This window comes from Lampetra fluviatilis, chromosome 17, assembly GCF_964198595.1.
Source record: "Lampetra fluviatilis chromosome 17, kcLamFluv1.1, whole genome shotgun sequence".
Taxonomy (NCBI): domain Eukaryota; kingdom Metazoa; phylum Chordata; class Hyperoartia; order Petromyzontiformes; family Petromyzontidae; genus Lampetra; species Lampetra fluviatilis.
Window position 1 is genome coordinate 5,932,754 of NC_136291.1, and position 17,126 is coordinate 5,949,879.

Consider the following 17,126-nt stretch of genomic DNA (forward strand, 5'->3'; position numbering starts at 1 on the left):
TTGAAGTCTTAAAATGTTTCATCCCCTGCAGAGAAAGTTTTTTTAGGCTTTTTTCATACCCTGGGATCTGGGAACTCCAGGACACGCACGCGCGCGCGCACACACACAACGCCGCACGCCACGTGGGCGAGCGGAACACTGCGAGCGTGGGAACAGGATTAATACTGCGGCCCGAGCCGCGAGCAGTGTCTCGGCATCACCAGGCCGACGCATACAGCTCGCCTCCTAGCTACCCACAAACCCCTCCTAGCTACACGCAAACACGGGTGGAGGGGAGGAGAGAGGAGTTAGTTTTTCACAAGGGCCAGGGAAGGTTATTAAATAATGACGAACCCACCCCCCACCCCACCCTCACCATCGCCCTGGCAACAGCTTCCCCTCCATCTGCTTGCCATCCGGATCCCTTCCCCCCCCCCACTGCCGCTGAAATGTCGTACGTACCCAAAAAGTAGAAGCGTCATCGGTAAAACAAAACACTAAAAACCCACTAACGGAGGTCATGTGAGCCCAGTCCATTGCCAGGTCGGCACGCCAGGTGCCGCGTTTCACCAGCAGAGCAACAGCTTATTTATCATCGGGGTTAAAGGTCAACTAAGGTTCTGTTCAAACCGACCTCACGCGTGCCACCACCAGTGGCATGCGTAGTGGTATGCTGCTTAATCATCGCATCCTAAAGCATCTGCACCAACCTAAGCCCTCGCTCTCCATATCAAGGTCCAGCTTTTCCCTCTGTCATTCCACTCCAAGATGAAAGCCTCTGCAAGCGATGTACGTCATTCTTTACCAACCTGGTCGCTAAAGGTGGGGGGGCGACACCAGGAACGGTTCCGATATCACTCACCATTGATGTTAGCCTTGGCCGGAAATAAAACTCGCATCGCCAAGGTTCTTAGCACAGCACACCAACTATTGTGCCACCACTCCACCCCGCCGCCCTACCCGACACGCGGAACTATTATTTATTGTGTCACCAATTTAACAGCAATGGACTGCTACCATTCTAGTAATATGGGCTTGCTTAAGTGAGCAGAGTATCACATGTGTGGGAATGGCACTGGAAGATGATGCCACAGTAATACTTCTGGAGTGCATTCACGAGACCCGTGTCACCCAACACTCGGTGGCATTCCACCGTGTCTGGGAACAGCGGTTCGCTACATTTCATATGCACTTCGAAAATGTAGCCCTCTAAGCCATGTCGGAACAAATGAGGACAGTACCTACACCAAGCCCTTAGCTGCAATGCGCTTTGCACGCTTCTGCCAATAGGTACACGTGCAAAGCTGGATCAGAGTTTGGGGGAGAGAAGGAGGGCGTGGAACTGGCATCCGATTCTGGGAACAGGCCCTGTGCTGCAAAGTAAACGAAGAAAAACACGGTTATGACTCACCTCAGCCACACCGGGCCGTCGTGCACGACGACGGGCGTGAACCTCTACGCGTATGGAATGCTCAGGGAGGAGTGGCAGTGGGAAGAGAGTGGAGTGGGGGCGAGAGGGGAGGAGGGAAGAGGGGGAGAAACCGCGTCCTGCGAAGCTAGCAGAACCTGTCGCGACGCCGAACTCTACGAACTCGTAACACTGCGTGAACACCACGCTACGACCACGGCGCTTGCGGCCTGTAACAGCTTAATGACGGCGGCGATGGCGACGACTTGTGAGCAGCTCCACGTCCGCGGCCGGACGCACGGTTTAATGAATTATGCGACCGAGAGGTCGAAGGGTCAGAGTCACGCGTTTGTTAGGGTGGGGGGGGGGGTCAAAGAGTAAAAGTTGGCATACTGGGTTTGAGGTCAGGTTGAGCGAGGGATGGCGGACACCACACACTTATCGAGTTACAAGTTGAAATTTAAGATTCGGTGCACTAAACCGATGAGGTGAAAGAGGTCAAATAGACGAGGTTATACGGGCTGGAGGTTCATGGTCACAGGGCTCCGGGTGCCCAAAATCAGAGAACATCGGATCTGACGCCCAGACAGCGGACATGCAAATGCCGCAGACATCAAGTTGTGGCTAAACCTCGCAACACTCAAAGGATATTTTAAATAAAAAAAACACTTCTTTACTGTTCGAATTCCTTGGCATGTCATTTTGAGGTACACCCTTTTCCGATTAAAAAAACAAATGCGTCCAAGAAGACACTTCCACAGGCGAGTGTTAGGTCAAATCGAAAACTGATGGAGGGGTGGCAGCATCGGCACACGTCCGCCGCTCGGGATTTCATGGGGGTTTTTTCAGCGTTTAAATTTTTCCAGAAACACTGCATCCCCCGCCATGCGCGCACACACACACCTGTTTGTACGTGCGAGCGTGTGCGCAATATGCGGTGAGAAGCTCCAAAAGGAGAATGCGCAATGTGCATTCGCGCACATACGATGCGCCAGTGTTGGGTGGCGCACGAGGATGTCTGGGCCTCCTGCTCCTTGTCGTGGTGGCGGTGGCGGCGGCGGCGCTTGGTGGAGTCCAGAGAGGTTGGCACGGGGGGAGGGCATCTGACAACAACTGGGTCTCGTCACTGCTGATATGCTCCGTACTGGCCCTGCATGGACGACGCGCAGCCACAAGGCAAAAAACAGAGATTGGTTTGTTCGAGATTTGAAGTTTTCGTGACTGCAAGGATCCATACTCTTTGGTTATTTTGGTAAAGTCAAGTAGGTGAAAAATAAAAATACATTTACTTTTTTTTTTGTTATTTTTCACCTACGTGACTTTACAGATTGGTTTGTATCCAATTGCTAAATTATGGCTGTGTGAATTGTTCTACAACTCTCCGGCGAGCTGAAAGAATAACTGGTACGTCAAACGCTTGCACGCGTGAAGAATTTAACTTGTTTGGCCATGTAGGATGGTGGATGGACATGTAGCCCAAGCCAAAAATCAAGTTGTGAATCAAGGGGATTGATGATTGGCAATTCACAGATCTTGGCCTCAGAGAGAGAAAGGTGAAACCATAATTATCATCGTCATTAATTATTATTTATATCGCACCTCCCATGCAGTGCACCTCGAGGTGCCAGAAGGGGAGTTTGAGATGATCGGTAATTATGTGACTGCAGACCAAACAATGAAAGCGAGACAACCCAAACTTGAGTACAGTGCCAAGTTAGGACAATATGATCCCACACAACATACACGCACACACACGTACCGGATTATCAGAGGCACCTACTAACCTTTGATTTAAAAAATACACGGAAAAAACTTGCATCCTATCATCCTGAGAATACGGTACATTCTGGGGAGCACTCACCTGCTCATAGCCGTACGGCCGCTGCTGCTGTGGGGTGGGAGGGCCGGGCTGTGGAGGGCGGTACGCGCCGTACTGCTGCCCCTGGGGGTAGCCCGCGTACTGCCCAGAGGCAGTCTGAGCAGGGCCTGCTGGAGGGGTCACAGACGAGCAGGACGAGGGGGCGTGGTGGGAGGTCAATGCGAGGTCGGGGCAAGTTGGAGAATCATATCGTGCATCACGAGTAGATGAAGGTGGTATGGCTCCTCTGGTAAGTACTTCTGAAGACGAGCGCATGTTTGGAAAACTTTCATACGGATGAATGCTTCTAACTTTTTCTATTACGTTTTCACAATCCGACTGCTACAACTGAAACAAGGTCAATAAGTGCAACACACACTGTACAGTACTCGGAGGTCGGGCCAATTCTCCTTAGCCCCAGCAGGCTGTCGGGTGTACAGCACTAAACGGCATGGCACGGTTGGGATGGATCCTTATGCAAAGAATGAAATGGGGCCACTCTGTCCAATTTACGCCCCTCTGCATAACCCAACGGTACATGTGCACCCTCCAGCTCGTTGGGTCCGGCGCAGCTGCACCACAACCGCACCACACCTGCACCACACCTGCACCACACCTGCACCACACCTGCACCACTCGTCGTGCTACACCACAAGCCACCCCTGATGGATGTGTGTTCCCATGGTTGTTCCAGCACCGCCTTGGCGGTGTTATCCCTGGGTGGGCTCAATACAGCCGCGCCCTCACTTGGGGGTGCCCCGTGATGTCCTCACCGTAGCCCTGGCCCTGGCTGGGGTATCCCTGGGGTCCGCCGAACTGCTGCTGGGACGGGTAAGTCTGGGCGGGAGGGCCCGGCTGATAGCTGCCCTGCTGTTGCCCGTACTGCCCCGTGCCTGCGAGAGACGGAGTTAAAGAGGAGTTAAGAGCTGCAGTGGTAAGAGTTGCGTTGTTATGAAGATCAGGGTCAATAGCGCCAAGAACTGTTTTTCTCATTACGCAAGATTCTGGGTTACGGTGTTAGGACCACTGAAGATTTGGTTCAAGGCTACCGTTAACAGAAGCCGTTAACGTATTCGACTGGATTACAACGTTTGCAGCTGGAAATAAACTTTGGGGTCCGCCAAGAGCTGAAAAGACTGTTAAAGATGTTTAAAGGTGATGTAAATATGAAGTGTCCGAGTTAATGTCGAACATATGTTACAGCGTACACTGGCAGAGCCAGTGGGGGAGGTGGGGTGGCACGTGCCCCCCCAATGATCCGATCGAAATCCCTAATTTCGATCGGATCATTGGGGTTATTAGTAATAAATCGGCATTTTGCGACCCCCACTGCCACTGTGTAGCATATTATTACGTGCCAGGGACTCTATGAGATGATAGGACAATAGTCTGAGTCCATAATTGGCAATAAGTAACGGCAAAGCGGTTATAAGTGACTCACAGAATTGTGCGCAGTTGCGTATACAGCACACGACTTCCCTGAAGGCATTCACCTTCAGCCGAGCGCGATGCCGATCACACAACGCGGTTCTAATTCAACCCTCGATCGATGTCTGCGCCATCGCCGCACACGCGAATATAAAGCAAGGGACATGTCCTTACTTGCTAACAACTCCTCTATCATTTTTCATTGCTGGAGGGATTACCCCCCTTACCTGAAAATCCTGGCTCCGCCATTGACAGGGTACAACCAAAACAAGCTGAAATGCACCCGGATCTCATCAGAACTCGAAGCTAAGCAGCATGCAACCTGGATAGAGCTTTGATGCGAGACCATCATACACAAGAGACCGTTATAGGGCTGCAGGGTTATTGGGTGGGCAGCAGATGGCAGTGAAGCAAAATCTAAAGTACATGTACTTCTGTACTGGCAAATCTCTGAATCCATCTTCGCAAACCCGCACTAACCAGTGTGGTGAAGTATGGTCAAATAACCTCCAAGACTCGCATGGCGGGGAGGGGGGCCTTATCCAGCAGTGAATAGGTCATGGCTCATGACGATGTCAGTCTTTGGAGTGGGCATCGCTAGCGGGGGGGGGATTTGCGTTCGAGCTTTTGGTTACGTTATTGCTGGAGTCACTGTTAATCTTTCGATTTAAAGCTTTCGTGACTGCAGGGATTCATCTTCTTGGTTCTTTCGGTAAAGTCACGTAGAAGGGAAATAATAAAATAATAAAAATAAAACATCATAAAATACAATTCTCACGACGATTCGGCCACAACGCAAGCAGCCGTCCTCAGGTGAAGAACAGGTCTGTCGGAAAGACAGCGTCTGAATGAACACCACCAAGCTTGGCAGCGTATATTTAAGCTGGGTTAGGTGAGGAAGGGCGCCTTGACACTGTCTTTCCGACAGACCTGTTCTTCACCCGAGGACGGCTGCTTGCGTTGTGGCCAAAACGTCGTGAGAATTGTATTTTATTATGTTTTATTTTTATTATTTTAGTATTTCCCTTCTACGTGACTTTACCGAAAGAACCAAGAAGACGAATCCCTGTTAATCGTCGAGTTGCTCTGGGGATTTACGGTTGGAACCGCTGCCGAGGTCGGCGCTTTGGCTGTGGCCCGTGCGTGCGCGTGCGAGTGAGCGCGTGAGTGCGTGCGTGCGCGGGGGGGGCTCGCCGCACCATCGGGGTAGTACTGCGGCGTCATCCCATCAGCGGGGGGCTGCCCGTGCGAGTACTGCTCCGCGTAATAGTCGTCCTGCGAGCCAAACTGCTGCGGCGGCCCTGCCGAGGACACACGGCAATAAAGACAGAAATCCCCCATTTGGCCTTTAACCGGCTGTTCGGGAAAGTGCTGTTAGGTTGTGAGGGGCCGATACCACACCCGGCCAAGTTGACCTCGGGGAGACCCAGAACCGGTTCAGATAATCATCACCGGCTGTGGCCGTGAGCGGGAATCGAACTCTGGTGGGCTGGGTTCGTTGAGCAGTGCGCTAACCACTGCACACATGCACACGCACGACTTGCTTCACACAAAATAATAATCACTGGCTGGGTATTTATATCGATTTATCACCAAAAAGGAGCTATGCGTCACAACATCACTGGACTCCACATCGCACCTCCATCCTCCGGTGACTCTACTGCAGTGGTAAATGCATATGTAAAGGAACATATGTTATAATGACTACATCGCTGCTTAAGAGTCAGCCGATCGGAGAGCTGGATGTGATGGTGCATGGAGCAATGGGCGATTATGTGCTGCTCTGGGAGGTGGTGGCACTGTGGTTTGCTTACTGAGCGATTAACCAAACAACCAGTGTTTGATTCCCAGCCAAGGCTAACATCAGTAGCTAGAAATATATAAACCGGTCCCGAGTTCCCCACCTTCACCAACCTGCATTAACCAGCGTGGTGAAGTATGGTTAAAGGCCAAAAATTATTCTTTCCAGGAAGCAATCCTGAAAAGGCTCGGAATGCATTGCACCTGCCAAAACAAGAGGACTGGAGCCTTTTCCAGGTATTCTCTTTTCCGTTCAGCTGGCTGAACGAGGGGCATGTAAACAACATTGCCATTGTACACCTAAACCACGAGCGCATGTTGCACGAAACTGGAAAACAGGAAGCGGAGGCAACTGCCCGTGGCCCGGAGTAACCACAGCGACCCGTTTCCACGACGGTTGCTTTGCGACGCAGCACTCACCTTGCTGTGCGGACCGCGAGTAGCCAGGCATCTGGCGCTGCCCCATCATCTGGCTGCCCTGCCCGGCCCCACCGCCCATCATGCCCTGGTAGTGCTGCCCCGAGCCCTGTGCCAGGTTGTATTGGGATGGAGCCGGTTGCTGAGACACCATGTGGCCTGGAGCACGCGCACACACACACACGTGATCAATAACACTGTAGAAATGTTTTTTTGTTCCTACGTAGTGTTATTTCCTAATTGCTTATGCCTCAAAAGTACAGAAAATGGCTGTGACCAGGACATTGGTATTTTGAAATGTACCTATTTTCAATGAGAAAACGGGCAAATTTGTGTCTTTTTGTTCACACAAAGTCACCAAGGCGCACTACCACAGGCGGGAGTAGCCACAGCGGACCGAGTCCTCTGTGGGGAGGAAGAATCTCTAAAAACTACTCGCTTCTAAATCTTTTGTAGTAATTTTTTGTATTACTTTAGTATAAATACATGCTCATTTGTATTCATACGTTGGTTTTTTCTGACTTTGAAAATAGGTACATTTCTAAATATCACTGTCCTGGTCACAAAAGCAAAGTTTGTGGGGAATAATAGCCATTTTCTATACTTTTTAGGCATAAGCAATTACGAAATAACACTACCCAGGAACAAAAATTGTGTTGCAGAGTGTAATCACATGGCGGCCTGGTAATATAATAACAATAGTCGTCTCCCTTACTCAGGAAAGCCTCATCGAGAATCACTATTTTTTCTATGCACATTTGGCAGAGAATAAAAAAATCCTGAGTAACCATATAAATCCCATGCATACCACAGGGTAATAATAAAAGCTCTGCGTGGATAGATTCATGAATCCACTGCTGTACTGCCATCTCTTGGCCGCTAAGCCTAGACCACCTGGTATTTCCAGGCAGCCTCCCATGCAAATAATAGCCAGACTCCACCACTTCCAAAATCTGACGAAATCGGGTGAATATTCAGGGTGATCTGGTCATACACCAGTTCACGTGGTGTTAAGCGAGTGCCTGTTACAGTTGGACGCTGCTGCCCTGCGTCTCGTTCCCAGCGTTCCCGCTCCCAGCGTTCTCGCTCCCCGTGTTCTCGCTCCAAGCGTTCTCACTCCCCGTGTTCTCGCTCCCTGTGTTCTCGCTCCCAGCGTTCTCTCTCCCAGTGTTCTCACTCCCAGCGTTCTCGCTCCCAGCGTTCTCGCTCCAAGCGTTCTCGCTCCCCGTGTTCTCGCTCCCATCGTTCTCTCTCCCAGTGTTCTCACTCCCAGCTTTCTCGTTCCCAGCGTTCTCACTCCAAGCGTTCCCTCGCTTCCAGCGTTCTCTCTCCCAGCGTTCTCTCTCCGAGTGTCTCACCTTGGCCCTGGCTGGCCGGCGGGGTCCTGTAAGCCTGGCTGGGCCCTCCTGGCCCAGACGATGGCACCGAATGGCTGTACCCGGCCATGGTGGCATGGCTGCTGGCCGGGAGGCTGAGCGCAGGGCTCGCCTGGTGGTTTGGAGGCTGCATTGCCATGGAGTTTGGTCCTGTAATGTCACAAAGTAAACATGAAGATCCCCTGTGTAGCTTTTATGGACTGCCAATTGTGACTAAGTGAGAGACTGACTGCTGTGCCATTCTAATCAATCAATTGATACATAAAGTTTAAACATGTACACAAATATACCCAAGACTACGTTACTAATTATCGAAATTAAATTTTTTTTTTTTAAGATTTGGACCCATACAAATCACGGCCCAAATATTGACAGGTTTAGTCATGAAAAATGTTTTGTCTCTCAGTAAATAATCACAATAACGCACAATCCCCATCATCAGTGAACCAAGTCATTTGCCTCCCATGGATTGTGACATCAACAATGATAAGAAAGTTTGCCAATCTACACCGGTTAACAATATTACTTCACAGCCCCTTGTCCGTCCACTGCTGGATGAAGGTGTGCCCACACAAAGTCTGCCATCGGGGTTGTTTGATTCGTCAACCAAGCTGCTCAGTGAGCATTAGTAAGGGCAGGCAACATAGACAATGGATTTTGCTGCACCGCCCTCTGCTGCTCACAACATAGCCCCGCAGGCTATAGTACCTGTTATGCACAGCAGTCACCCATCCAAACACTCTCCAGGCTTAACCAAGGAATATCCTGGCTGCTTACGAGTGATGAGTGCCGCGGTGGCGAGATGTTAACCTCGCCTGGCATACAGGAGGTCATTGGTTTGACCTCAACCCTGACGCCTGCATATTTGGAGTTTGCATGTTCTCCCTGTGGTCGCGCGAATTTTTCTCCGGGTTCTCCGATTTATCCCTCAACATTTATAAACATACATTGAGAGTATTTGGCTGCTATAAATGTCCACATAAGGCACTTCGTTGAGACATTCGTGGCCAGGTTGATTCTGAATAAGACCTAAATAGCTCAGTGGGCCTTACATGGCAGAATAAAAAGAGAAATACAACGGACCATAAATGGAGAACCCTCTGACGTAAACTCTCAGGACCAGCTCCGCTATTTGAAAGAAACGCCCAACAAGAGAAAGTAAGACTCAATAATGGGGATCAAGCTGAGAATAATAAGTGGGTTTAAGACTTCTCTTCAGACGGCACGGTGCCGCACCCCTGTCTACCCGGATACGGGGCCACTCCCCACAGGGAGCAGGTAATTTCCACCCTTGCTCAAGTCTGTTTGCGATCCTGAGGCCAAATAGGGCCAACTTGAAATTTTTTTTTTTTTAAACACACACGGCCAGACAGAAAACCGTTCTTTTTTTCAACCCGCCCCGGTTACGAGCGACCGGCTGTCAGAGCCGCCACTTTGCGCAGAAGAGGTGGAGCGACCGTAACTTTAAGAGAAAGTGTAGAGAGAGCTTCTGGTCCAACCAGTTTCTTACAAAACCCAAACAGCGCTATGTTTTTTTTTTATTTTCGTTTGAGTGTCATTTTCAGATGGGTGGCTCACCAGCACCAAAATTCCAGTTTTCAATCATTGAGCTACCACCGATGAAATGGTAGAAATTAAAATGTGGGCACCTGTCAGAGGTGTGTGCATGTGCCGTGTGTGTGTGGTTGGTGTGCTAAAGTGTGCGGAGCAAGTGTCCAGTTGGTGTGCAGGGTGTACGTGTTGGCAACGTGTGGTGGATGTGTGTAGTGTGCGTGTGCTCAATGTGTAGCAAGTGCATGGCGGTGTGTGCTTGGTGTGCAGTGACAACGTGTGGTGGATGTGTACAGTGTGCGTGTGCTCAATGTGTAGCAAGTGCATGGCAGTGTGCGCTTGGTGTGCAGTGACAACGTGTGGTGGATGTGTACAGTGTGCGTGTGCTCAATGTGTGGCGAGTGCATGGCGGTGTGCGCTTGGTGTGCAGTGTGCGGTGACGACGCGTGGTGGACGCGTGGTGGACGCGTGGTGGGAAGTGTGGACGCGTGGTGGGAAGTATATACGAGGCGAGTTCGCGAGGTGGTGGGTGTGCGGCGTACGAATACGCACGTGTTGTGCGTACGGTGTGTACATGGTGTGCAACGTGGGGTGCCTTCCATACCAGCCATGTGTCCGTTGCTCATTGGGCCCTGCATGTGTGGGGGTGGGGGCGCAGGATCAGGAGGCAGGCTCTGCGAGTGGGGAGCTCCTCCGGGAGGAAGGCCTCCACCAGCCCCCATCCCAAGACTCTGGTTTGGCAGCTGAAGGTAGAGAGAGACACAAGAGGCAAAAAATTGGCTCCATTCGCAGTAGGATTCAGGCTAACCTTCGCCCCGACCCCAACTCAAGATTTCAGTTTCAACGTTAAAATAAAATATTAAAAAATATATTTTTTTAAAAACACGCTTTAATGAAATGTACTGTCCGAGCTGACCCTCCCCCTGCCCCCTTCCCCCATCGCCCCTCCCCTCCTTCCACCCCCCCCCCGCCCCTGGGCATGGCTCCCCGAGGCTTGCCGTGACGTAAGGGACCACGTGGTGATTTACAGGCAACGTGAGTTGAGCGTGGACAATTAGAACCGTTAAAAAGATTGTTTAAAAATATAAATGTATTTATTTTTAATGATAGAATATAGTATTGTCATCAGTATGACATAGCTATACGAAGTTTGCAGTCGATACGACATTGGGAATACGGTTGAAATTGAGTTACAATATTTTTGGATACGACAACACATACAGCAAGTTAAATAAAAGCGTGTAAAAAGTTTTAAAATATGTTTTGGATTTTTTTATGATAGAATATCGTGCTGTCATCAGTATGACATCGCTATACCACGTTTGCAGTCGATAGCACTTTGGGAAGTGTGTAAAAATTGAGTTACAAGATTTATTTTTGGAGGCTACAACAGACGAAGTGAGTTAAATCAAAGCGTGTAAAAAAAACAGGAGAGCGTTCTGCTGACATTAGTCATGTCTCTTTCAGAGGTCGCAAACGGGTTTTGATTCCGTACCCGATACCCGGCCGGGTAGGGTACGGGTTACCCCTACCCGATACCCGACCGGGTAGGGTACGGGTATCGGGTACCTGATTGCGACCTCTGGGATGAAGCCATGTTGCAGGCGCGGGTGGGTTGATTCTAGGAACTTGAATTGTGAGAAGAGACAAGACGTTGGGAAATGAGTGACAAACGGTTACTCACCAGTGACTCACGGCCTACCCATACCCGGGTATCGGGTAGGGTATGGGTATCGGGTACCCGATTGCGACCTCTGGCCTCTGGTGGCCATACATTGCTCACCAAGCATGTAACGGTTCCTACCTTCACCACACACAACCCCCCCCCCCCTCCTGTCGCCCCTCCCCTACCGGCGATTTGATTAATCACCACAATTCAGAGTCACAATCGAATCCCAGGATCAATTCTTTTTTTGTTCCCATTCGTACCGAGTTGTATATTGCGTGCCTCTCATTTGTACCGCCCATCTTGTTTGTTCTACCGCGTTTGCACCGTCTCGTTTGTAGTGTCTGTATAAATCAAATCTTATTCGCATAAATCGTACGCCATTCGTTGTTACATACAGATGATATGCAGACACATTGTGCGAGATGAGAATCGCTTTAAAACGATGACTCAATGCACCGTGACGAGCCTGTTGCTCCTCACCGTGCCCCTTCGGCTTACCGTGGGCAGTAAGGACTGTGAGTTCTGACTCGAGTCGGCCAAGGTTGCCAAGTAAACCAGGTTCCTGTGCAGCATTTGCTGGTACCTGTCAAACGTAAACACCGCAAGCACACACACACACAAATATACATACAGATCCATGTTAAGACCTTTGGAAAAAGTGTTGCGCTGTTCGTGAACACCCATTTATGGCATATAACGGGGTGGTGGAGTCAGTCCAAGCCAGATACAATTGTCACGCAAGTACTGATACTGTAAACACAAATTATATTTGTAGAGCATCTACAAGTGCCAGTATTTCAAGGCAAGAACAGACAGAGTTGTCAAAACTTATTTTACAGACAGAGGCAGTCATCAGTCAGGAGCAGATGAACAAGGCCTGGAGCCTGGATTTGAACAGGGTCAAGGAGTTGAAAGCACATTGCTGGGGGGGGAAGGGAGTTCCAAAATACGGGGGGGGGGGGGCAGCAGGGGAGAGTGAGCGACCTGCCACTTAGTGAAGGTTGGACCAGGCTCTTACACAGAAAGCTTTGGTTGCTGGAGCAGAGAGAGTGCAGGGTGGCGTAGAGGGAGACGTGAAGGGAGAGTTAGGCAGGGGCGAGTCCATGGAGGAACTTGAAGTCGGCGAGTGCAATCTTGAAATGAATCCAGGATATGATTGGCAAGTAGTGGAGATAGATTGGAGTATTGGGGGTAAGGTAGTTATGGTTATGGGCGAGAAGTCTAACAGCGGCATTTTGGATCAACTGTAGTGTGAGAAGGGTGTGAATGGTGAGGGAGCAGAGAGATGAGCGCCTCACCAGGACAGTAATTGTGTTGCCACAATGCACTAGGTTCTTGTTTAATGCCAAGTTCACCTCAGGGTGGGTTCCATGGCAAAGTAGATACAAACTGCTGCATTTGTGCAAAGCCAGGAATTTCATAGTAATTATGTACCGTCGGGAACGTGTTGTAATTGGCTAACTGTGAACCGCCACACCCACACAACGAAAATCAAGGCAAAGATCCCCCATATAGCCTTTAACAGACTGTAGAGGCAAGTGCTGTTCGCGAGCAGTTATGAAGGCCGGAACGGCACACGAAGGGGTGGGCGTCCAGCACCACGCCCGGCCGCCTTTGTCTCCCTAGTGGAAATGTTTATACAAAACAACTAGGCTCTCATTTGAGGCGGACTTAACCTAGGGGAGGCCCCAGGACCGGTTCAGATAATTGTCACTGGCGTTGGCCACGAGCGGGAATCTAACTCAAGGCGCTGGGTTTGTAGCGTGCTAACCGCTACACTACCGCTCCGCATTATGCAAAGCCAGGAATATTACAGTATCCTTGAGATTGCGCGGTAATGGGATAACTGCTGAACCGCCACACCCCACAACACACACACACGCATAAGTGCCCGCTCATAGGCTCGCACAAAAAAACCACAGTAAAAACACTAGCACAGCGTCGGCCTGGCCAGAACACGCACACATTCAGGCACACCCAAAGCCGGGATCAATTTAAAAACCACAGCTCGGAGGTGAGAAAATCAAGGCAGACAAGCCGTGCAGGTGCAAAACGTGAATAAACACCGGCTCCGAGGTTAGGAGCCAGTGGACAGCTGTTCAACAAGAAACACATTCAACAAAAGCCTTCCAACAGACCAAACAGGGGAGTAACAATTCACCCACCCCACCAAACACCCACCCCACCCCAAACCTGATCCCACCCCCAGCAGATTTAACTGTCACAATTCTACACAAGAATGAATTATTTTCATGTTGTTTTAGCCATCTCATATGTATTGTATCTTGGGGGGTTTTTTCCGTCTCATTTAAACAGTTTTATTTTCTCCGCGAGCCTAAATGTCACACAGGGGCATATCAGATTCGCACAATTTGCTCAAAATGAAATGTATCCGTTCTCACACACGCGACTCCACGCATCTATTCATCGACTAATCGATGCATCGTCACACCGTTGAGCCTTTTGTCGAGCCACCACTACAACCGAAGGCTAATTAAACTAAGTGCAGCAATTGGAGCTACAGCGTGTCCTAAAAAACCCGGCTAATTCCAGGGTTCCCTGGTCCAGTATGTTTTCTTCATAGAACCCGATAATTATTACACGCAGCGTAGAGGCACAGTTAACAACAAGTCAGCATCTCTCTGCGCGTGGGTTCAGTTTCTTGAGCTTCAGGAGTGCATTTCCAATGTTTTATTTTATTTAAAGGTCACCAAGAGAACACTGTTCAATGCGGAACATGCCATATATATCCACGTTGATTTGAGGACAAGCTCTGATTTTTCTCTCTCTCTCTCTCTGAACCTGCCTTTATAGCAGACGTAGGCGTCGCAAGTCTCACATGATAACAATCGAGGCAAAAGGCCGGCTTTGCTACATCAAGGCGGCTTTATGGACTGGAGGGGAACAGGAGGTGCACAATGGCCGCGTTAGAGCACTTAACCAGCACCACCGACAATGTGGATTGAAATCTGGACAGATGGATGTGCTTAAAGAAGATTCGCAAAACGTAGCACATCGAAGATCTCAGCTTGGTTATCAATAAGCACTCACGGAATCCCTCGTGTAAGCTTGTTTTTTCACGCAATTCAACTCAGTTCAACACGGTGGACTACTACATTGTATAAATATATATTGGATAATTAACAAGTGGTAAACTATGAAGAGTGTGAAGAAGTGCCATCTGGCACTTCAGAAGAGGCCTATTGAAGTTACCGCAGTGCCACATGGTTGCCCACCCTTCAACCTAAGCACCACACCACGCTACGCCTTTCCACATTCACCAAACTGCTTTGCCATTCAAATAGAAATTAGGTCACATCGGTAAACATGTCACACAAATAAGCACAAGTTCTCCATCTTAATGCGAAAGTTTTTTTCTAACCCTGTTTGTCTTTGACCAAACCATCTGGATTATGCCCGATCTTGTCATAATTCAGAAGCTAAGCAGGTTTGAACATAGCTACTTCTTGGATAAGTGAACATCACCCTGTAAGGATCCCCATGGTCATAAGGTTGTCGACTATACCAGTGATACTTGGCGGGCAACAGAGGGCATTGCAACAAAGTACACTTGCTATTCTCTCTATGCTCCCAAGGGGAGGGATCATTCAGCAGTGGATAGACAGGGAGCTGCACATGTACATTATCTCATTGATGCTCATCTCACAGCAGATGCAGCAATCTCTTTCGCCAATTGGAAATCATGGACCAAACAGCAACACCACTGCCAACTTCGACCATTCACCGGCAGCATTTTAGATATTGACCAGGCTACCCCTTAAGCCGTCCACTGGCGCACCCAGCAACCTGGTAAAAATGAACAGGGAAATGTGGCTGATCAACTCCCTCCTCACTATACGAAAGAAGAAGAAGATGTTGTACGTATGTAGAACTCATATCGCACCGTACGTAGCCAACCGTGCTAATCGGAGGTGCAGGAGAAAGAAAACAAACTAAATGCATGTTGTCATAAATGTGTAATGTTGAGCACCCTCTTGTTTCGTTCTCCTACTCCTTACCCTCTTATAAAAAAACAGGACAAGTCACATAAACATCACGTTACAAAAAGAACAACTTGGATTTGTGGAGGGAGGGAGGGACTCACTGCGAGCACTCCGATGTCTTGCCCTTGCTCTGGTAGTCCAGGATGCATTGGATGAGGTGGTTGTTTTCATCCAACATCTGCAGGATACATGCGTGCATTTAGAACTCTCTTAAAAAACAAATGTTCAACATGCACCGAGTTTACATGTTTTTTTAAAATGACAACTCCATGTATTCGAATAAAGTCTATTTACCATTTTCCAAAGTGGAAATTACTCTTTTAATGTCCACCACTACTGTGGTGTAGTGATAAATGCCTTGTTTTTAGAGCAGCCTCCCGATTAAAACTCTGTAAATGGACAAAATCCATCACACGTGACTTACTTCTCCTTAAAATGTATTAACCATATTCTAAATGCATTTACTCAACACAGTGAATACAAATGTACCGGTACATCCTGTTTGCAAATAGGATACATTCGTAGGACGTATCCTACCTACGAATGGACGTTTATTCATCCTATAATTTTTCAAAATACTGTAGCTTTTATTCAAAAAAATGGCACGTTCTCTACAGTATTTGAAAGGAAGGAATGTTAAATGTAAACCAGGTAATTACTAGGTGAGAATATTGAGAGCAGGGATGTAACAATTCCGCACCTCCGATTAGCATGGCTGATAACATACGGCGAGACAAAAGTTCACACAATGCTGCTCCACCATTCTACTAACTTGGTTTCAGGATCACAATTTTATTCGGTGACTCACGTTGCTCTTGTGGGGCAGATGCAGTCTGTCGTGATATTAATCTCTGAGTGCCATTTGTATAAACTTGGCTTACATGTGTTTTAATATTACACACAAATCTATACACGTATTTTGAACGTTAAAAAATATTTCACAGTTACCATTGCCGTATTACCGTATTGAGGTCCATTATATCTACCATTGGAAATGCTACAAAAAAAACATTTTCACTTGAGCATTTGGGCATTGAAAGTATGCTTTTCAGGTAAAAAAAAAACACATTGCAGTCAGCAAAGTGAAAATATATTCTTGGTTCTATCGGTAAAGTCACGTCGAAGGGAAATAATAAAATAATAAAAATAAAACATCATAAAATACAATTCTCACGGCGTTTCGGCCACAACGCAAGCAGCCGTCCTCAGGTGAAGAACAGGGCTGTCGGAAAGACAGCGTCTGAAGACGCTGTCTTTCCGACAAAACAGGGCTGTAAACGTCGTGAGAATTGTATTTTATTATGTTTTCTTTTTATTATTTTATTTCCCTTCTACGTGACTTTACCGATAGAACCAAGAAGATGAATCCCTGCAGTCACGAAAGCTTTAAATCGAAATTTAAAGTGAAAATACTTTAGATGTAACTATTACCCGATTGTTTTTCTTTTTTTTCTGTCTGTTGAGTAGACTATTTTTAAGCCTGTGCATATATCCGATAGGCATAATAAAGCGGTCTCTCTCCGGTCAGCGATGGCGAGTTAAACCAGCAAACACGCCACATGTAAGTCTGGTCATGGAGACTAAGCACAGAGAGAAGCTTGAACATTCCGAACCTTTGGTCCCCAGTTGAAACCAA

At 48.5% G+C, this 17,126-nt stretch overlaps 1 protein-coding gene across 4 annotated transcripts in view; it reads right to left on the reverse strand.

Annotated features, from left to right (window-relative positions):
- Positions 1 to 573: 573 nt before the first annotated feature.
- Positions 574 to 17,126, reverse strand: part of SS18 (SS18 subunit of BAF chromatin remodeling complex) — a 33,703-nt gene continuing 17,150 nt past the window's right edge. For 2 of the 4 annotated variants that reach the window (XM_078864059.1, XM_078864061.1), the window contains exons 2-10: positions 15,592 to 15,668; positions 11,985 to 12,069; positions 10,422 to 10,560; positions 8,249 to 8,416; positions 6,894 to 7,049; positions 5,873 to 5,974; positions 4,019 to 4,138; positions 3,249 to 3,376; positions 574 to 2,537 (exon numbers count right to left, since the gene is read on the reverse strand). In XM_078864059.1, the coding sequence (XP_078720185.1) occupies positions 2,511 to 2,537; positions 3,249 to 3,376; positions 4,019 to 4,138; positions 5,873 to 5,974; positions 6,894 to 7,049; positions 8,249 to 8,416; positions 10,422 to 10,560; positions 11,985 to 12,069; positions 15,592 to 15,668 (1,002 nt within the window). In that variant the 3' untranslated portion in view covers positions 574 to 2,510. The remainder of the gene's footprint in view (positions 2,538 to 3,248; positions 3,377 to 4,018; positions 4,139 to 5,872; positions 5,975 to 6,893; positions 7,050 to 8,248; positions 8,417 to 10,421; positions 10,561 to 11,984; positions 12,070 to 15,591; positions 15,669 to 17,126) is intronic. The other 2 variants (XM_078864060.1, XM_078864062.1) reach the window with 2 other exon arrangements.